The sequence below is a fragment of the Hemiscyllium ocellatum genome, chromosome 4, assembly GCF_020745735.1.
Source record: "Hemiscyllium ocellatum isolate sHemOce1 chromosome 4, sHemOce1.pat.X.cur, whole genome shotgun sequence".
In the NCBI taxonomy this organism is placed as follows: domain Eukaryota; kingdom Metazoa; phylum Chordata; class Chondrichthyes; order Orectolobiformes; family Hemiscylliidae; genus Hemiscyllium; species Hemiscyllium ocellatum.
This window is the reverse complement of record NC_083404.1, coordinates 5,391,889-5,413,916: the sequence shown is the minus strand read 5'-3', so window position 1 is coordinate 5,413,916 and position 22,028 is coordinate 5,391,889. Positions and strand designations below refer to the sequence as shown.

Here is a 22,028-nt window from a genome sequence, read left to right as displayed (position 1 = left end):
CTCTGTGATCTGCCTGTATTGATCACAAGACTCTTCACTGTGCTTCGGTACATGTGACAATAAATTCAATTCAATTCCACACAGACACCAGAGGCTGCAGTCCTACCCAGGTCCCTGTTACTGGGAGCCACGATGCTGCTGTGATGGTGTGGAATGTGGGCAGTGACCATGTGGTGTCTCGGGGGTGGGGATGGTTATCGGGGGGAATTCCCAGGATCTTCAAGTCTGTCTTAGAGAGCCTGCAGCACCGAGCATGCGTGAGTCCGGACCCCTCTCTGCAGTTAAAGACGGAGAAAGAGAGAGAGAAGTTAATGAGAAAGCAGAGAGAGAGAGAGAGAAAGTGTGTTTGTGTGTGTGAGGGAGAAGTGAATGAGAGAGAGAGAGGTGTGTTTGTGTGTGTGAGGGAGAAGTTAATGACAAAGTAGAGAGAGAGAATTAAATCAGAAAGAGAGAAAATGTGTTTATGAGAGGGACAGAGTGAGAGTGAATGAGAGACAGAGTATGTGTGTGTGAGAGAGAGAGAGAAAGGAGTGAGTCAGCCAGAGAGGGAAAGTGGGGAGGGAGAGAGAGAGGGAGGGAGAAGACAGAGAGAGAGGGAGAAGACAGAGAGAGAGGGAGAAGACAGAGAGCCGATGGAGATGTGGTTCCTGTTGGCTGTTCTCCTGGTGGTTGCGGCGCTGTCACTTGGGAAAGTTCTGCTGGGCAGGATCCGCAGGTAGGATATCCCTGTCCCTGTCCCTGTCTCTGTCTGTTCACCCCCACACGGAATACTCAGCTGAAGCTCAAAGACCAGTTGGTGTAAAGTTAAAGAGAGGAATCAGATTGTTTATTTTTCCCCCCAGTTCAGCCTGAAGCATGAGCGTTTCCCCACCTCCGCAGTGTAAAACATTGTTGCTGCTGTTTCCCGGCCCCTGACTGAGCTTCACTCTGGTCTGCATCTACAAAGGCTCCGTTTCGGTCACAGCGGAGTGCACTTTCGTTTCGGAAGGTTCAAATCGGAGACTTATTGTCAACTTCAACCAAGTTGAGCAGGACTGTTCCTGTTTACCTGTTGGTGGGATCCGGTCGAGTGAGCTCCACTTTTCCAGCACCACTCTAGACTCGAGTGAGTGGATCCCACTCTGGAGTTTGCAAGGGGGTGGGAGAGGTGTTTCAGAACTGACCCCTCCCAGACAAATCTGCCCCAGCCTTCATACCAACTAGCTGAGGCAAGAAGTAACTCTGCTTCCCAGAGTAATTTACAAGCGCCTGAGCAAACATTTGCTCACTCCACTGGTTCAGTTCCAGGGAATGTAGTGAACACTGGAGCTTATTGTCCTGCACTTTATTGCTGAACTCGAGGGTTATTCAGCTGAAGCATTTTCCTGTTTGTTTAAAAAGGCTATGAGCAGTCAGCTGGTTTTAGAGCCTGGAATCTGTGCTGAAAACCCCACACACTGGAAATCACGGCGGGTCATGGAGACAGAGAAAGCTTTCTCTCTCCATCGATGCCGCCTGACCCACTGTGATCTCCAGCATTTCTTGTTATCAACTCAGTTCAGATTTCTGGGTCTGAATTCAACCACTTTTTCTCAAAGATATGTGTGTTTTGAAATGGACTGGATAATTTTGGAAAGGATGCTAATTCAGGGTAAATGGAATATGGGCAGGTGTATGTATCCTGTTGTGTTTTTGTTGTCACAGGTTGGAAATTAGGGCAAAACAAAAATCCTGGAGCCTATTATTAGAAATATAAAAATCAGCCATTCATAATTGATCATCATCATCCAAATCAGTAAATCCTTTTCTCTGCTTTCTGACCTGTTTTGTTCCCATAGCCTTCATCCCTCTCATGTCTATACATTCCAAAAAAAGTTTGCTCAGTTTTTTCAGAAGTTGAAATGCTGTGATAAAAGATAAACTAAAAATTGCATTAAAATATGTCCCAACTGTTTTATTTTGTCATGAAGGATAATTGACAACTACCCTCCACTAAGAGTTATAAACGTCAAAGGGAAAGTCTCCATAGTTGGTAAAGTTAGGTTTGCAGTCTGTTTTAACTGTTGGACTGGTAATTTAAAGTAAATTTTCAATATAATGTTGTAATTTATCTCTGTGGTACAATATTATATGTAGATAGTGATAGCATTACTACCCACATCATAAGAATGAATGCAGAAAAGCGAGAGAGGGAGTTCAGTGGTGCTTTACTTGATGTGTGCTAGCTTTGTTTAATGTTTTAATGTTATTGCAGTAAGAGGTTCAAACGCAGGAATGATGATCCTTACTGAGGTATTTGTGCGTACAGAAGGAAGTACTTTACTCTTGGCAGAACATTACTGTTTCTGCTCTCTCTGTTTTTCAAGTTGTCTTCCATAATGTTCATTGATCACAAAGAATGTGAGCTGCATTATAACTAGGTCTGTGATGACAGCTAAATATCCCCTTCCTTCGGGTTCCTTCTAGGCACCTTTCTTGATGCGTAATAGTGATATTTTCTGGTCCCTGATGTCACTCAGTATCCAGTATAAGTTGTTCCGATGGATTCACTCACTGCAAAATAGTTGAAGTGCAATGACAAGCTGTCCAGGAATACTTCTGTTAGGTTCCTGGCTTTTCACAACAGTGGAGGATCATGTCTGTAGGCAAGAAGAAAAATCATTACAGAAAAATGTAGATGGCACAAATGCCTAAAATCTCACTTTGCAGATAAAGTCAAATTATACGGGCTCTGGGTGTATTTTTATCTCCCAGTCAGAGAAGCATTTTATTAGTGAGCATTGGTACCTTTGTACAGGTGTCCAGTAATATCCAGCTCAATTTGCAAGAAAAATCCTTCTGCTGTTCTACGTGCTTTTACATCAACATCACTAGAGTTCAGTCAGCACATCTACGTCCTTCTCTTATTGGCAGCTCCTGACTGTTTAGAATCTCTCTAACTACAGTTTGCATGCAGTAACTTGTTGGTCTTAAAGTTAGACTCTGAGAACTGATGAGTTATTCTATTATGACTCATCCATTAGTGAGTTTTGAAAAAGTTCAATCTTTCACTGTAGTTCCCCAAACTTCAAAACACTCAAACTGGAACAAACCTAGAAGTAGACTTTTGGTTTCACATTGATTTCAGCTGATTACTTCATTACAGAGGGAACCTTTATTATCCAAACAAGATGGGCGGGCACTATTTTGTTCGGAAAATTGATTATTCGGTTAATTGATTCATTGCCTCTCCTCCTAGGGCTCGGAGTTTCTGAAGTTAACTTTTTCGCTGGTCTGCCTGCCTTACTCCCTCTCTCTCAGGGTTTGTTTCTGAGCAGACACACACATGTGTAAGGGATCTGCAGCATTGCTGAAGCCTCCCGCACCACACCCCCCCAATCAGTTCAATCAGATTGGCACAGCGAGCACTTGTTAAGTCTGTGGCCCATTCAGGAGACTAAACAGCAGCACACCGCGTGCAAGCCCCCGCCGCCCCGCAACCCCACCTTCTGTCCCATTCCTGTCCGCCCCCCAACCCAATCCAATCCTCCAGATTCTCCGCAACCCACCATCAGCTCACTCCCAACCCCACCCCACCACACTCCCGCTTCCTGTCCGCTCCTGTAGCCCCAGCCCCCATGTCCCCACCCGGACTGGACACCAACAGTAAGCCTGCTGCTGCACTTGGGGGTTGAGTCTCACAATGCCGCGTGTACACACAGACACACAGCCACATGCACACCTTTTCACTGCAACTTTTTAACAAGTTCCACCTTTGTCCTGTGCAGGACAATGTTGGACAGATTATCTAGGGAAGTGGGGGGGTGGGGGAGGGGGAGGTGTTTAGGGTACATCCCTGTGTAGAGCTCCAGGGAAAGCCTGGGGAGGGAGGGCAAACTGTTAGTCATTTGGAGACGGTACCTGGGCTCCCATCGATGTCCAGGACTGTTCTCTGCAACATTTCAGTAAGCAGCATTCACTTTTAATTATTGTAAATGAAAGGCGCGATCAGTGTTGGAAACACCTCTTTGATGTAATATTTCTCTCGGAACCTTGAGATCATCTTCAGATAATCTGAAATTTGGGTAAATGATATTCAGATAAATGGAGGTTCCTCAGTAATCGAAAAATCGACCTGAATGATGCTTCCTCTTGTAACAGAGGAACACTAATATCATTAACAAGAGTTGGGACGCAACACAGGATATGGAAAGGTGAAGTTTTGTGAATATACACACAATGGGAGGGGGAGATGATGGCTTGGTGGTATTATCACCAGACTATTTTTCCAGAGCTTCAACTAATGGGGACCTGAATTCAAATTCTGCCACAGCAGATGGTGGAATTTGAATTCAGTTCAAATAAAAAAACATCTGGGATTAATGATGACCATGAGACCACTGAACATTGTTAGGAAAAACATCCCATCTCGCTCCCTAATGTCCTTCAGGAAAGAAAACGGCCTTGTCAGACCTACATGTAACTCCAGACCCACAGCAATGGTTGACCCTCAGTTGCCCTATCAAATTGCTTAGCAAGACATGCAGTTGTATCAATCGCTACAAGATCTCAGCAAAGAAATGAAACTGGATGGAACACCTGGCATCTACCTAAGCACTGGAAAAGACAACAGCAGAACAGCCCCATAACCCTTTCTCTGGGACAAGCCAAGAAACAGCCTGACACAGTCATACTCACGCAATCATACCTTTCAGACAATGTCCCAGACACCACCATCGCCATCCCTGGACATGTCCTGACCTACTGGCAGGACAGACCCAGCAGAGATGGTGGCACAGTGGGCACTGTCAGGAGTGAGTTGCCCTGGGAATCCTCAACATTGACACAGGGCCCCACGACGTCATGTTGTATCAGGTTAAGCCTAGGCAAAGAAGCCTCCTCCTGATCACCACGTACTGTCCTCCCTCAGCTGATGAATCGGTGCCCCTCAATGTTGAACAACATTTGGAGGATGCACAGAGGGTGGCAAGAGAACAGAGAGTACTCTGGGTGGGGTATTTCAATGTCCACCACCAAGAGCAGCTTAACAGCAGCACTGCTAACCAAGCTGGTCAGGTCCTAAAGGACACAGCGGCAGGCGCTGAGGGAACTAACAAGGGAAAAAATATTCTTGACCACATCCTCACCAATCTGCCCGCTGCAGATGCATCTGTCCATGACAGTATCAATATGAGTGACCACTGCACAGTCCTCATGGAGACATAGTGCCGCCTTCACATTGTGGATACCCTCCATCGTGTTGTGTGGCACTATCACCGTGCTGACTTCAAACAGATCGAGCAACTCAAGGCTGGGCATCGATGAGGGGCTGTGGGCCATCAACAGCAGCAGAATATGTACTCCACCACAATCTATGACCTCATGGCCTGGTATCCCCTAATCAACCATTACTTTCAAGCCTGGGTTTCACTAGAGAGTGCAGGAGGGCATGCCAGGAGCAGCACCAGGCAGACCTGAAGGTGAGATGTCAACCTGGTGAAGCTACCAACATGCCAAACAGTATAACCAGCAAGTGACAGACAGAGGTAAGCGATCCCATAACCAACAGATCAGGTCCAAGCTCTGCAATCTTGCCACATCCAGTCGTGAATGGTGGTGGGCAATTAAACAACTCACAGCAGCAGGAGGCTCCACAAATATCCCCATCCTCAATGATGGACTGGCCCAGCACATCAGGGCAAAAGATAAGGCTGAAGCTTTTGCAACAACCTTCTGCCCGAAGTGCCAAGTGGATGATCCATCTCAGCCTTGTCCAGTGGTCCCCAGCGTTCCAGATACCAGTCTACAGCCAACTCGATTCACTCTGTGTGACATCAAGAAATGGTTGGAGGCTCTGGGTTCTCAAAGGCTATGGCTCCTTACAACATTCTGGCAATAGCAATGAGGTCTCCAAAACTCGCTGCTTCCTGAGCCAAGCTCTTCTAGCAGAGTTATAACACTGGCATCTACTCAACAGTGTGGAAAATTCCCCAGGTATGTCCTGTACACAAATATCAGGACAAATCCAACCTGGCCAATTACCAGCCCATCAGTCTGCTCTTGATCTTCAGGAAGGTAATGGAAGGGATCATCAACAGAGCTATCAAGCAGCACCTGCTCAGCAATAACCTGCTCAGTGACGCCCAGTTTGGGTTCCACCAGGGCCATTCAGCTCCTGACCTCATTACAGCCTTGATTCAAACATGGTCAAAAGAGCTGAATTCCAGAGGGGAGGGGAGAGGGACAGCTGCATTCGACCAAGGAGCCCTGGCAAAACTGGAATAAATGGGTATCAGGGGACAACTCTTTAGTGGTTTGGAGTCACACCTGACACATGAGAAGTTGGTTGTGGTTGTCGGAGGTCAATCATCTCCACTCCAGGGCATCTCAGGGGAGTGTCCTAGGTGAAGCAGTCTTTGGCTGTTTCACCAATGACCTTTCCTCCATCATAAGGTCAGAAGTGGGGATGTTTGCTGATGATTGTCCAGTATTCAGCACCATTCTGGACTCCTCAGAAACTGAACCATTCCATGATCAAATGCAACAAGATCTGTTCAATATCTAGGCTTGTGATGACAAGTGACAAGTAATGTTTGTCCCACACAAATGCCAGGCAATGACCATCACCAATAAGAGACAATCTAATCAGCGCTCCTTGACATTCAATGGTGTTACCACCAAGCGATCCCCAACTGGACTCTCCACATAAACACAATGGTTCCAAGAGTAGGTCAGAGGCTAGGAATATTGAGTTGAATAACCCACTTCTTAAGTGGCCAAGCCTGCCCATTATATACAAGGCACAAGTCAGGAGTATGTTGGAATACTCCTCCTTTGCCTGGATGGGTGCAGCCCCAATGACACTGGAAGTTTGACACCATCCAGGGCAAAGCTCGCTTGAATGGCACCATATCCACACACATCCACTCCCTCCACAACTGACACTCAGTAGCAGTAGTGTGTATTATCTACAGGATGCACTGCAGAAATTCGCCAAAATCCTTAGACAGCAACTTCCAAACCCACACTCACTTCCATCCAGAAAGACAAAGGAACACCGCGCCCGCAAGTTCCCTCCAAGCCACTCACCATTCCAGCTTGGAAATATAACACTATTCCTGGAAATCCCTCCCGAATGACAGTGTGGGTCTACAGTCAGCACATGGACTGCAGCGGGTGATAAAGGCAGTCACTACCTCCTACTCAAGGGCAATGAGGGATGCACAATGATTGGCGACCCAGTCAGTGATGCCCATGATTCATGAATGAATCAATAAATGTGTTGCTTTGGCAAAGAGATTTGTGAACTTTGTTCCCCGGAAGTCATTATGCAAATTTATGTTATTGTGACAAGTAACAAGATGAAATAAAAATCCAGGTTTGAACTTGGTAAGTGCCAGTTGTTTGGAAAAAGTGAATTCCTGAGGTTACGTAAGGATGATGTATGCTGGATGATCTTGGGAGAAGATTTCATTCACCTGAGACTAGAGTTTCTTACCATGTCTCATTGATATATACCCCTCCATGTATCTTCCACCCATCTGGAATGTAATGTATTTGTCAACTTGGGCAAACTGGTCACCAGGCCAATGCTTATTCCTCTCGTGAACTGGTAAAGTAGAAACACTTACCAATAGAAGTTTCTACTGCAGGCTGTGTCCTTTTACATGGCCTTGCAAGAGGTGGTCGGACAATTCATCCCATCCCAGATTTAAAGTTAGCACTTGTCATAATGGAGTCCCAGCAGTTTTGCAGGTTACGGAACATAGAAGAACATAGAACATAGAACATTACAGTGTAGTACAGTCCCTTTAGCCCTCAATGTTGCGCTGACCTGTAAAACCAACCTGAAGCCTATCTATCCTACACTATTCCATTCTCGTCCATTTGTCTATCCAATGACCATTTAAATGCCTTTAAAGTTGGTGAGTCTACTACTGTTACAGGCAGTGCGTTCCACACCCCTATGACTCTGAATAAAGAAACATCTGTCCTATGTCCATCACCCCTCAATTTAAAACCATGTCCCCTCGTGCTAGCCAGCACCATCCAAGGAAAAAGGCTTTCACTATCCACCCGATCTAACCCTCTGATTATCTTATATGTCTCAATTTAGTCACCTCTCAACCTTCACTCTAATGAAAACAGCCTCGAGTCCCTCAACCTTTCCTTGTAAGACCTTCCCTCCATACCAGGCAACATCCTAGTAAACCTCCTCTGAAACCTTTCCAATGTTTCCACATCCTTCCTATTGGATTGAGGGTGATTTAGCATTTTGGATCAGAAATGACAAACAGCAGTGGCCGTAAAACAGATCCTTGTGGTACACCACTAGTAATTGAGCTCCAGGGTGAACATTTCCCATCAACCACCACCTCTGTCTTCTTTCAGCTAGCAATTTCTGATCCAAACCGCTAACCCATCCTCAATCCCATGACGCTGTATTTTGTGCAATAGCCTACCGTGGGGAACTTTATCAAACACCTTACTGAAATCCATATACACCACATCAACCACTTTACCCTCATCCACCTGTCTGATCACTTCTCAAAGAACTCAATAAGGTTTGTGAGGCACGACCTACCCTTCATCAAAACCATGTTGACAATCCCTAATCAACTTATTCCTCTCTAGATTATTATAAATCCTATCTCTTATAACCTTTTCTACTTTAAAACTTTCCAGAATTACTAATATCACCTCCTTGTGAACCTCAATCCCATCTAGTCTAGTAGCCTATATCTCAGTATTCTCCTTGACAACATTGTCTTTTAAGCGCTTCTCCTATCTCTTCTGATTCCATGCACAACTTTCCACTACTGTCCTTGATTGGCCCTAATCTTACTCTTGTCGTTCTTTTATCCCTTCTATACTTATAGAAATCTTTAGGGTTTTCCCTGATCCTATCTGCCATTGACTCCTCATGTCCCCATCTCACTTGTCTTAACTCTCTCTTTCGGTATTTCCTGACTACCTTGTAACTCTCAATCGCCCTGATTGAGCCTTCACGTCTCACCCTGAAATAAACCTTCTTCCTCTTGACAAGAGATTCAGCTTCTTTAGTAAATCATGGCTCTTGCACTTGACCACTTCCTCTCTGCCTGACAGATACACACTTATCAAGGACACACAGTAGCTGTTCCTTGAATAAGCTCCACATTTCTATTGTGCCCATCCCTTGCAGTTTCCTTCACCATCCTATGCATCCTAAATCTTGTCTAATCCCATTGTAATTGCCATTCCCCCAGCTATAACTCTTGCCTTGAGGTATATACCTATCCCTTTCCGTCGCTAAAGTAATCATAACTGAATTGTGGTCACTATCATCAAAATGCTCACCTTCCTCTAAATCTAACACCTGACCGGGTTCATTACCCAGTACCAAATCTAATGTGGCCTTGTTGGCCTGTCTACATACTGTGTCAGGAAACCCTCCTGCACACATTGAACAAAAACTGACCTATCTAAAGCACTTGAACTATAGTATTCCCAATCAATATTTGGGAAATTAAAGTTTCCCTAAACACCCTGTTACTCTCGCTCCTATCTGGAATTGTCTTTGCTATCCTTTCCTGTACATCTCTGGAACTATTCGGAGGCCTATAGAAAACTTCCAACAGGGTGACTTCTCCTTTTCTGTTTCTAATCTCAGTCCACACTACCTCAGTAGAGGAGTCCTCAAACGTCCATTCTGCCACCGTAATACTGTCCTTGACCAACAGTGCCACACCTCCCCCCTCTTTACTGAAACATCTAAATCCTGGAACCTGCAACAACCATTCCAGTCCCTGCTCTATCCATGTCTCCGAAATGGTCACAATATTGAAGTCCCAGGTACCAACCCATGCTGCGAGTTCAGCCACCTTATTCCGGATGCTCCTGGCCTTCTAGTAGACACACTTCACACCAACTTCTTGCGTGCCGGTGCCCTCTTGTGACCCTGAACTTTGTTTCGAACCTCGCTACTCTCAATCTCTGCTATACTCAAAATACAATTTCGGTTCCCATCCACCTGCTCAATTAGTTTAAACCCACCTGAAGAGCATTAGCGAATTCCCCACCCAGGATATTGGTACCCCTCTGGTTCAGGTGAAGACCATCCTGTTTGCAGAGGTCCCACCTACCTCAGAATGAGCCCCAATTATCCAAGAATCCAAAACCCTCCCTCCTGCACCATCCCTGTTGTCGTGTGTTCAACTCTTCTCTCTCCTTATCCCTCGCCTTGCTAACACGTGGCACGGGCAACAAACCAGAGATAACAATGTTATTTGTCCTAGATCCCTGAATTTCTGCTTTAAATCTCCATCTCTCTTCCTATCTATGTGAACCATGTGATTCAGGCATTCCTGACGAAGGGCTTATGCCCGAAACGTCGATTCTCCTGCTCCTCGGATGCTGCCTGGCCTGCTGTGTTTTTCCAGCATCACATCTTTCAACTCTGGTCTCCAGCATCTGCAGTCCTCACTTTCCCCTATGTGAACCATGACTTGTTTAGGATCTTGATGTGTTGAGCTCGAAAATTTGGGCTAATAGACACATACCAGGAGTAGCTTCTCAGTGTCCCTGTTCTGGGTGGTAAATGGGGGCAAACAGCATCAATTTTCTCAAGCTCTGTCTCTCCTTCCATGCTTAGCCAAATGAATCTGACCCTGCATTAAATTGGACCATTTTTAAATTACTGCAAGACAGAGTGATGACATCAGAGAGGGAGTCATTAAGTCTTTTCTGCATGGACTAAAGGGCCCTTTGGCCTATCGGTCTGCAGCAGTCATCAAGCATCTATCCAATAGTTGAATCACGTTTTCCAGCACTTAGTCCATATCATTGTAGATATTTCTGATTAACCTGTTCAGAAATGTCATTACAGGTGGGTCTTGAATTGGGGCCTCCTGGCACAGAGGTAGAGACATTACCACTGTGTGACAAGAGCCCCTCCCATATCCTTGTATACTTTCATGTGCTCATCTAACTAATTCTTAAATGTCTTGAGGGTTTCAGATTCTACCACTCATTCAGGCCATGGGTTCCATGCAAGGTCTGCCTCTGGGAACTTGTGCTCCATCGTGTGTGAAAGATTATCTTCTGAAATACTCACTAATTGTGTGGAATTGTAATTTCTTTGCTGTGAGTTTTTTTTTAATTTGCTCAGTTGTTTTTGGCATTGTTTGGTGTCTCACACGTGTTGTTGGATTACCAAGACAGAAACCTACACTGGGGACACTGGGAGTAAGTTCCACCTCTGACAGAATTCATTTATAGTTCTCATTTCACTTGTCGCGTTTTCGCTTCCTGTGGCCAGCTTTATTTCCTTCCACATTGAGCTGTCCCCCACCTTTCTATCCCCAGGATAAGATAGTTTCAATCATCTTTTACAGCATTTACAAATCTCCCTGTGAGGAAATTAGTCATTACTCTGTCAAGATATAATCCTGATATGGAGGAGCTGGTGTTGGACTGGGGTGGACAAAGTTAAAAATCACACAACACCAGGTTATAGTCTAACAGGTTTATTTGGAAGCACTAGCTTTCAGAGCGCTGCGATTTCATCAGGTAGCAAGTGAGGCAGGGTCGTAGGACACAGAATTTACAGGAAACGGTCAGTGTCATACAACTGATGCAACAAACCTAGATTGCTGTTAAGTCTTTAATCACTTAGAATGGAGCTGCAGGTTTCAATTCATTAATATGTAAATCTCAGAATTTCTTTCAAGTCACAGCCATGAGATAACTTAAGGTTCTATCAGTATATATAAAAAAGTGACATCTCAGCTCAGACAATGCATTAGAGGTGTGAGGTTAGAGTCTGTCTGTATCCCAACTTTGAATCAGACTGGTTCTATTTATTGGAATGTATAACATGTCACATGGGCTGACCGCCTGTAGATTGTTTTCTGAACAAAATAGAATGTGTCTGCAAACACAATTCTGCAAATGCAAGTTCACCCCATAGACATATTTGTGTGTGTGTGTGAGTGAGAAAGAGAGAGAGAATAGAGTGCATGGGAGAGAGTACGCACGAGTGTAAAAGCCCGTGAGAGGGTCACTGTATGAGAGAGGGTGTGTGTGAGTGTGAATGTGTGAGTGAGTGTGACTGCATGTGAGTGTGAGTGTGTGTGAGAGTGTATAGTTAGTGGGGTCACCTGTAATGGAACACAAACCCAAGATCCCAGTTGAGGCTGTCAGCATTGGTACTGAACCTGACTATCAACCAGTGAAAATGGAACTCATGTTGCAGAAAACCTGCTGAGGAAATTGTATGCTCATTTTATTCCAACCAAAAGATTACCACAAAAGGTACCACCACATTATTGGAAAAACACAACAGTTGTATTGAATCATGCAAGATCTGCCTATGGAAACTCTTGTTAAATTACCTGTGAAAATCATTTGTGAAATGCTCACTGTAATAGCATTGAATTGTAATTTCTTTCCTGTGAACATCCTTGATTTGCTTCATTGTAACCAGCGTTGTTTGGTGTCTCACATATTTGCATTTCTTAACAGGTATTAACAAAAAGACAAATTTAAGTAAGAAACTTTCTATGATATCAAGTTTCCAGTTGGGTGACTTATTGCTCGCGGTAATTTGAGATTCTGTTTTGCAGGAATTTCTTTTTCCATGGTTGAGCTGGAACTGCAGCCTGTTACTGTCAGGATGGTGTATTAAGAGTTTTTAATACTTACTAATCTGGTTTCAAAAGAGGGGAAAGAGAAAACTGCGAGATTGCAATTTTGTTTTGATTGCTAGAATGGCACCAAGACTAGTGCAATGAAGGAACAAATTACTGCAGGGACAATAAAGTCAATTCAATCTGTACTGAAAACAACTAATGCTGGAAATCACAGCGGGTCAGGCAGCATTCAGGGAGAGAGAGCAAACTACCGTTTCAAGTCTAAATGACTTCATCAGCGCTGACATGAAGTGTCGAGGGGGCAGCCTTGTTGCAATAGTGATGGTGGGGGAGGGGGATGTTTAGAGTGCTGGGGAGAAAGAGTGTTGATAGTTCAGATTCTTTCTCCCCTAGCACTCCCAATACTCCATCCCCCACTGCATAAGTGCTGCCCCCTCCACACTTCACGTCAGCTCTGATGAAGAGTCATCTAGACTCGAAACATCTCTCTCCAAGGATGCTGCCTGACCCGCGGTGGTCTTCAGCGTTTGTTCTTGTCAGTAGTGGTGCAATGAATCGGCTTTAATTCCAGTAATCTTTCCTAACAACACCAACAGTCAGACAGAGAGTAAGGTAGGAGATTCCACCTCAGCCAGGAAACTTGTCAGTGTTCTATCCTGCGAGACGTTTTGAATAGTAAATGCATTTGGGTGAGTCTCCCAGGCCTTTGTGAACACTAGAGTATTTTGCCCAGTTACAAACACCTGGTTAATTCATTCATCCATCCATCCCTCGCTCATTGTGTGCTGATATTTCATCCTCACTCCCTTCCCAGTTTCAGGCAGTATCCTCAGGGACATGGCGAAGAGGCAGATCAGAGGCAGAGACAAAGCCATGCTGTTAGTATTATACTGGAACACATTGTAGCCCGCTGAGGTGAAAAGGCTCTTGGATATTAAGACTTTTCAATGAGGTGTGCATTAAGATAGCACACATTTGTAGACACCGTCCTTACAACTGGTAGACTTGAGCTTTGCTTCAGTAGAAACTCTTGAGGGTTAATTTTAGCGTCCTGTGAGTGGCAAGGGTTAACATTAGGGAAATATTTCAATTCTTGGTTCCAGAACCATCTAAGTACTCACTTCAGGCGGGTAACAGACTGAAGTATGCAAAAATCAAAGCTCTGTGATGCAGTTAGGAATCCAACAATATTGTATATGAACGACCGATTGCAGGGTCAGAGCCACAAGTGAAATCTAATGAAAACAAAATCATGACAGCGTAACTCTTAAATTTCCGAGTAAATAGGTTTGTTTTAGTGTGCACATGCTAAATAATGTTTTAAATAAAACCTTTTAATGAACTATTTTCTTTCGGTGTTCCCACACACAATGCCTGCAATGAGTCAAACTTAGAAAAGCAGCAATACAAGATTTTAAAAGAATTTGGCTTTGATGTCAGACATTTGTACTCCATAGAAACAGCTGGCTTGTTTTTAAACTTTTCAGCTGTGCAGTGTTTTCATGGATATGAGATATCTCAAACCCGGCAAAGTCAATCTTTGGTGATCCAAAGGAATGTTGAGAGAGTTGAACAATTCCACAAGGATTTGAATATCAGCCTTTCTCTTCGTGCTGTTGTAATGGGAAAAAAATGCAACAACTCATTTGTATACAGCAAGCCTTCATAAACGGAAATGTGATATTGCAAAATAGTCTCTTTATATGTTGATTGAGAAATAAATATTGGCCAAGAGACAATGAGTAAATCCCCTGTTCTTCTTCAAAATTCTGCCAGAGAAACTCTTAATCTCTAAGAGGACAGATGGGGCCTTCAGTTTTGTGTCTCATCTGAAATATAGCCTCTCCAATAGTGCAATACTCACTCGCCACTCAACTGGAATCCCTGGAGTGGGACATGACCATACTATCTTGTGAGTCAGTGATAAGAGAGTGATATGAATTGTGCTACAACTGCAGGTTTGTAGATATACCCAATAATGTGTTGGAGGATGAGACTGCGGAGGTAGGGAATTTAGATTTCACAATTGTGACTGGACCTCTCATATGTCAGAGTTGACCTTTCTCTGCACCTTCTCTGTAACTGTAACACAATAGAGGTGATGGGCTAATGGGGAAGTGATGGTGTAATGGTATTATTGCTAGACTACTAATTTGGAGACCCAGGCAATGTTCTGTGGATCTGGGTTTGAATCCCAGCAGATGGTGGAATTCAGTAAAAATCTGGAATTAAAAGTCTAATGATGACCATGAAGTGGAGGTGTTGGGGTGGATGAAGTCACATGGCAACAGTTTATAGTCCAAGAGGTTTGTTTGAAATCACCAGCTTTCAGAGCGCTGTTCCTTTATCAGGTGAAGTGATGACCATGAAACTATTGTTGATTGTCAGGAAAAGCTCATCTGGGTCACTAATGTCCTTTAAGGAAGGAATCTGCCATCCTTACCTGGTCTGGCTTACATGTAACTCCAGACCCACAGCAATGTGGTTGACTCTTAACCGTCCTCTGGGTAATTAGGGATGGGCAAGAAATGCTGACCTAGCCTGTGATGCTCACATCCTGTGATTGAATTTTTAAAAAATTCTGCACTCTGTTCTATTACCTTGACTTTACAGATGCCCACACGTGAGGTGTGATTTGTCTGGATAACATGCATTACAATACTTCTCACTGTATCTCAGTACATGCAACAATGATAAATCAAATCAAATTTGTGCATTCAAAATTTACTAGCATACAAAAAACAGCAGGGACACCATGAAATACATTGCTAATAAGTTTGGCCTTAGCGCATTTGTTTTGACAGTTACATATTCTGAACAAAATTCTGCTATAATCTAAGTGTCAGAGGAAAGAAATCTGCAAAATGAATAAACAATACCTTCTATTCCAAACCTGTAAAGTCAGTGTTCCAATAGACATTAGTTTGGTTAGTTGCGTTTGTGAAATTTATTCAGTTCTTTTTAAAGGTGTTAATCCTTTAAAAGGGATTGTTTCTCTCAAAGTTGGTGGTGAGAGTACTGGGGGAGGAGGGATATCTCATACAGACATGACTTTGGACCCTACTGTGTCCTCCTTTTGAAGATGAAGAGCGCGTGTAATTGAAGTTAGAGATGATCAGCGTTGTGACTGAGCGCAGTGCAGCGATGCTAAAACAAAGGTTGAGGTCCCAGTAAAGCTTAGGCTTGTTTCACCGTAACCTCAAAAGCATCCCTCGTTATCATGAAATATTGAGTACAATCCCGTTTTACTTTACAGATGCCTGTTCTAGGGAATCAGCCACACTGGATGTGATTTTACATTTCAGAATCATAAGATTTTGGAACTCTTGTAGTCCAAATAATTACAAAATGCTGCCTGACCTGCTGTGCTTTTCTAGCACCATACCCTTCAACTTAGAGGGAAATGGGCCAATCGCAGACGGCCCATTTACTAGTTTAGTTTAGGAATATGGTTGGTGTGGATGGGTTGGACCGAAAGGTCTGTTTCTGTGCTTTATGACTCTACACTGAGCTAAAGTGGAGAAGCAATAGTAGGAAGGGAACATCAATATCCCGCTGTGCACAATGGGAGGGGACCATCAATGTCCCGCTGTGCATAATGGGAGGGGACCATCAATGTCCCGCTGTGCACAATGGGAGGGGAACATCAATATCCCGCTGTGCACAATGGGAGGGGGACATCAATATCCCGCTGTGCACAATGGGAGGGGACCATCAATGTCCCGCTGTGCACAATGGGAGGGGACCATCAATGTCCCACTGTGCACAATGGGAGGGGAACATCAATGTCCCGCTGTGCACAATGGGAGGGGACCATCAATGTCCCACTGTGCACAATGGGAGGGGAACATCAATGTCCCGCTGTGTACAATGGGAGGAATGAGCTAATTGCACAATGAACGACCCCATTCCCCTGCCATCATGTTGTACACTGAGCTCCTCAGCCTAGGTCTATATTGTTTAATCCAAGAATACAAAATGTACCACGTAAACCACTTTGACAACCTTTGTACCGGTGACATTCTGAGACTACAGGCTCAGACTTCTATTCAACTACATGAGAAATTCCTGAATTTTTTTTAATTAACTTCACAACTGCTGCAAAGTGCTTTTTCATGGTTCCTCAAAACCATTGCTGTGGTCTGTAATAGTCCTGATGGTGATTTGGCTCTGGTGCAGGCTGGTTAGATTTTGGTGCAGTTCGCTGTTTCCAGGGGAGTCTGGCCCAGATTAATTTGAGGCACCATGGACAAGTATTTGAGGAGGAAAAGCAGAGAAAAGGACTCGTGTGATACTTTGGACAGTTGGTGCTTTGCACTTCCACAGAACACTGGAAGGCCAAGTGTTATTGTAATGCATAAGTGATCCCTCCAAAATAGTTTATGTTGTTCACCATGATGGAGTCTGAATCTTCATGAGAATTCTTCAGCTTTCAGACAAGTTGCAAAAACTGGTGATCATGAATGAACACAAAATATTGGGGGTGCTGGATATTGGAAACAAATCCAGAGAATGCTGGAGCAAGTCAGCAGGTCTGTCAGCATCTGTGGAGAGAAAAGCAGAGTGGGTGGCACAGTGGCACAGTGGTTAGCACTGCTGCCTCACAGCGCCAGAGACCTGGGTTCAATTCCCGCCTCAGGCGACTGTCTGTGTGGAGTTTGCACGTTCTCCCCGTGTCTGTGTGGGTTTCCTCCGGGTGCTCCGATTTCCTCCACAGTCCAAAGATGTGCAGGTCAGGTGAATTGGCCATGCTAAATTGCCTGTAGTGTTAGGCAAGGGGTAAATGTAGGGGTATGGGTGGGTTGCGCTTCGGCGGGTCGGTGTGGACTTGTTGGGCCGAAGGGCCTGTTTCCACATTGTAAGTAATCTAATCTAATGAACATTTTGAGTCTGGTATGATCCTTCCTTTTTAATGCCTTACAACATTCAACTTTATCTCTGCTTTGTTCTGATGTTGCCAGTTCTACTGCATTTGTCTAGCATCTTATGTATTTATTCTGGTGATAATTAATCATTGCCAAGGCCTGGTCACCTCTCAGGTTTCCATTGAGGAATTGGAAATGGGGCTGTGTGGTTAGACAGGGAGTCTCTCTGAGGCTTTTGAGTGTCTCCAAGATTGTAATACTGAAAGCTTTGTACTGCCTTGTTGCATCATTTACATGAGATCTAAATACTTCCCTTTGATCTGCTTACATTTTGGAGATACTAACATGTGCTTTCTAGCATTCTTGAATTCTGGAGAAGGGTCCCTGGACCTGAAACGTTAACTCTTGAGTGTTCTCCACATATGCTGCCATACCTGCTGAGATTTTCCAGCAATTTGCAGATCCGTTGGACGCATGGGCAGAAAAATGGCAGATGGAGTTTAATCCAGACAAGTGTGAGGTGATGCATTTTGGAAGGTCATATACAGTGAATGGCAGAACCCTTAGGAGAATTGATATGCAGAGGGATCTGGGTACACTGATCACTGAAAGTGACAGTGTGGGTAGATAAGATAATAAAAAAAGCTTGTCGTTATTGGAAGGGGCATTGAGTATAAGGCTAGACAAATTATACTGTAGCTTTATAAAACTTTAGTTAGGCCACACTTGGAATATGATGTACAATTCTGGTCACCATCCTATCAGAAGGACGGGGATGCTTTGGAGAAGGTACAGAAAGGTTTACCAGGATGTTGCCTGGTCTGGGGGATTTTAGCGATGAGCAAAGGTTGGATAGACTGGGTTTGTTTTCACTGGAACACAGGGGGTTGATGAGCGACTTGATAGCAGTTTATAAGATTGTGAATGGTATGGATAGAGTGGAAAGTAGGAGGCTTTTTCCCAGGATGGAGGGGTCAGTTACTAGGGGACACACGAGGGGGAGTTTAAAAGAGATGTGCGAGGCAAGTTTTTCACGCAGAGGGTGGTGAGTGCCTGGAACGCGCTGCCAGTGAGAGGTGGAGGAACCAGACACAATAGCAGCATTCAAGAAACACCTGGACGGATACATGAATGGGAAGGGAATAGAGGGATACGGATCCATGGAAGGGAAGACAGCTTTAGTGTGGAAGGGCAGAATGTATGGGCACAAACTTGAAGGGCCAAAGGGCCTGTTCTTTGTTCTGTTTTTGTTTCAGATTTCTAGCATCAGCAGATCTTGTAGGGGAGTTTTTATTTGCTTTCTAGACACTGGCTTCCTTGAATTGTACCTAAAGCCCTGGGAGCTGGTGCATACGGGGGAAAAAGGCACTAACAATTCAGTTCCAAAATCTCCTTGGGATATAAATCCCAAACCAGTCAGCAGCAGCTATCCACAAGCAAGCCTTCAGCAAGGTAGGCTCTGTTTTGTTTGGAAGTTCTGTTCATAATTACATCACTTGGACTAGCTGCTGAGCAGCCCAGAGTGGCAATGGGCAGGTGTCAAACCCTCTGTATTTAGAATGCAGAAGCACAAGTGAAACTGCTCATTTCTATTTAAGGACAGAGCTTGGGCTAGACTAGGCTTTCAATAATGGGCAAATTCAACAAACATGCATAAATTGATTGAGAAGGCTGAGTGACAGAAGGTGGAAATGTTATTAGGTACAACACAGCTCTAAAGGTAGCCCCTAAAGTTAATCTTAAGTTGGTGTGTCAGATTGTTTCACAGACTGAAAGAGAGGCAAGTGTTCGAAAATGGGACTAGATTAGGTTAGGATGCCTGGTTGGCCTGGATGAGTTGGACCGAAGGGTCTGTTTCTGTGCTGTGCAACTCTGACTCTGTGCCTAAGTATAAATAAAATGCTTCATCTGGAAGGTGTGTTGGACAGTGTGGAGGGAGGAGGTGAGTGGGTAAGTGTTACACCCTCAGTGATTGTCATGAGGCAGTGAGGAGGTGCTAGCAGTGATAGAGAAGTGGACTAGGCTGGTTTGGAGGAAATGCTTCTCGATGGAATGTCTATTTACATGCAGCTATCACATAGTTATTTTTTCACAAAGGCTGATTTGAAACAGTACTGTGTGAGTTTATTTCTGTTGACACTTAAGTAGAATGTGAGTGTGTGAATTCAAAACTAGCCGCAATTAAAATGGGCTTGTGCAACTTTTCAGTTACTTGATAGTTAGCAGTTCATGGTGCACACTAGAAATGTATCTTATAGTAAGTTCCAAATTATGTTGGTAGATAAGACAAGTGAGTTAAGAGTATGGATTTACACGAGAAATTTTACATTGTTGCCATCACAGAAACGCAGGGATTTTGGGGAATATAATCTTCAGCAGGATCAAAGTGGATGTAAAGGAGAAGATAGGGTGACATTATTAATGAATGAGTCAGTTACTGCAGGGAGGAGGGAAAGTATCTTGCAAGGGTCTTCAAATCAGGCTTTATGTGTTAAACTCGGGATACAAAAGAGGCAGTCACATTGCTAGGAGTGTACTGTAGAACCCCAAATAGCCAGCAGGTAGTACAGGAACACATGTAGGGAATTCACTGAGGGGTGTAAAGATAGTAACAGCGGAGTTATATTCGGGGATTTCAACTTCCCAATATTAATTGGGATACACATAGTGTAAAGGGTTGAGAGGGCCAGACTTCTTGAGAGGAGAGTTTTTTATATCAATGTGTAGAAGATTGAATAAGCAACGCTGCAGTGCTGGACCGAACCCAGGGCAATGAAGCCCTGCCCTGATTGGGGCAGGAGTGGAGCTAGGACGTCCTGGCCAGCCTACAGTGGGGTCCTCTGGTTATTGGCGAGGTGGAAGCAATGGAGCTGGGGACCTCTGGTATTGGGGTGAGTGTGCGGTCAGCGATATCACTGAAGAAGGGAGGGCACCTCAAGTGGGGTGATCCCTACGTTGGTGGGTCTGATGTTGAGGTAGTGGAGATCTCACTCTTTCAGTTACTATAGACGAGGTGCTGGCTTAGACTAGCTCAGAAAGACTATTATTCTGAACTTTTTATTTCTCTGTATTTTTTTCCAATTTATTCCTATGATCTGTAACGCTGGACTTTTCATCACTTCTCTTTTTTTTTGCCTAAGAATTTGATTTTAAGTATCCTTGTATTTAAGATGGTGAAGTAAAGTTTAAATGTTTCACTGTCACTCAGTTGAGTACATGTGACAGTAAAGCTAATTCAGTTCACCATGTGGTCTCCTCTACATTGGGCAGATAAAGCTCAGGTTGGGTAACTATTTGGCAGAACACCTACTCTCTGTCCACAGTAATGACCTTGAGCTTCCAGTTGCCTGCCACTTTAACCCCCCACCCTGTTCCCTGGCCAATGTCTCGGTCTCAGGCTGGCTGCAGTGCTCCAGTGAAGCTCAGTCCAAGCTGGAAGAACAACACCTCATTTTCTGCTTCGGAACCCTGCAGCCCTCCAGATGCAATGTCGAATTTAATAATTTTGGGGCCTGAGCACCTTTTCCCTTATCCTTACCCTCACCCCCACATGGACTGCAACCACAAAACAGCCCACTGTCAACCAGTGATGGTCCCCATGAGCAGATATTCATTCTCCCAGGCTGATCATGATCCACTTCATTATCTGTCCAACTGTTTCCTGCTCTCAGCTCCATCTCCACCTCTCCCCCACCCCCCTCCCCCACTCCATCTTCAACACACACGCCAACTTGTTCCCAGCTATCATCAGTTCTGAAGAAGGGTGACTGGATCCGAAACGTTAGCTCTATTTCTCTCCACAGATACTGTCTGATCTGCTGAGTGTCTCCAGCAATTTCTGTTTCTGTTTCTGATTTCCAGCATTCACAGTACTTTGGTTTCTTTCACTAAAGAATTCTAAATGGTCATCATTTACATCAACTACAAAAGAAGGATTCTGGCACATGGTTCTGCACAGCATTCTGTTTAATGCTACCCTGTACAAAGCAGCTGTTGAGACAGGAAAGAGATATAAAACCGTAAACATTCACTTCCTTTACAACCGACGCACACTGGCAGCAGGAAGGGCCACCTATCAGACATGCTGCTGGGTCCCACCCTAGCTCCTCCGACAGCAGCCTGCGCCCCTCTAGCACCTGGAAAAATGAGATGTATGGGCAAAGTACCACCTGCAAATTCCCCTCCAAACCCCACATCATCCTGACTTGGAATGAATTTGCCGTTCGTTCACTGTCTCTGAAGGGGGTGAAGGTTGGGGAGTTGGTTCAGTCAATGGGCTGGGGGGGCTGCTTGGTGAAGCAGTGTGATGCCTACAGTGTGGGTTCAACTCCCATCACCAGCTGAGATTTCCATGAGTGAGTGTCCTTCCCAACCTCTCCCCTCGCCTGAGGTGTGGTGACCCTCAGGTTAAAGTGCCATCAGTCAGCTCACGCTCTCTCTTATGAAAGAGCAGCCCTATGGTCCAGTCAGACTATGGGGGCTTTACCATGGGTTAAAATCCTGCAGCTTCCTCCCTTCCTGTGTGTATATCTCCAGTCCATGGACTCCTGGAGTTTTGGAAGATAACTCCCCA

The 22,028-nt window shown here is 44.5% G+C and overlaps 1 protein-coding gene across 2 annotated transcripts in view; it reads left to right on the top strand.

Moving 5' to 3' along the window:
* The first annotated feature begins 566 nt into the window (after window positions 1-566).
* The window catches only part of LOC132810575 (cytochrome P450 7B1), a 202,621-nt gene continuing 181,159 nt past the window's right edge, over window positions 567-22,028 (top strand). Inside the window, exon 1 of one of the 2 annotated variants that reach the window (XM_060822671.1) lies at window positions 567-715. In XM_060822671.1, the coding sequence (XP_060678654.1) occupies window positions 633-715 (83 nt within the window). In that variant the 5' untranslated portion in view covers window positions 567-632. Of the gene's footprint in view, window positions 716-14,449; window positions 14,503-22,028 lie in introns of those variants that run through there. The other variant, XM_060822672.1, reaches the window with a different exon arrangement.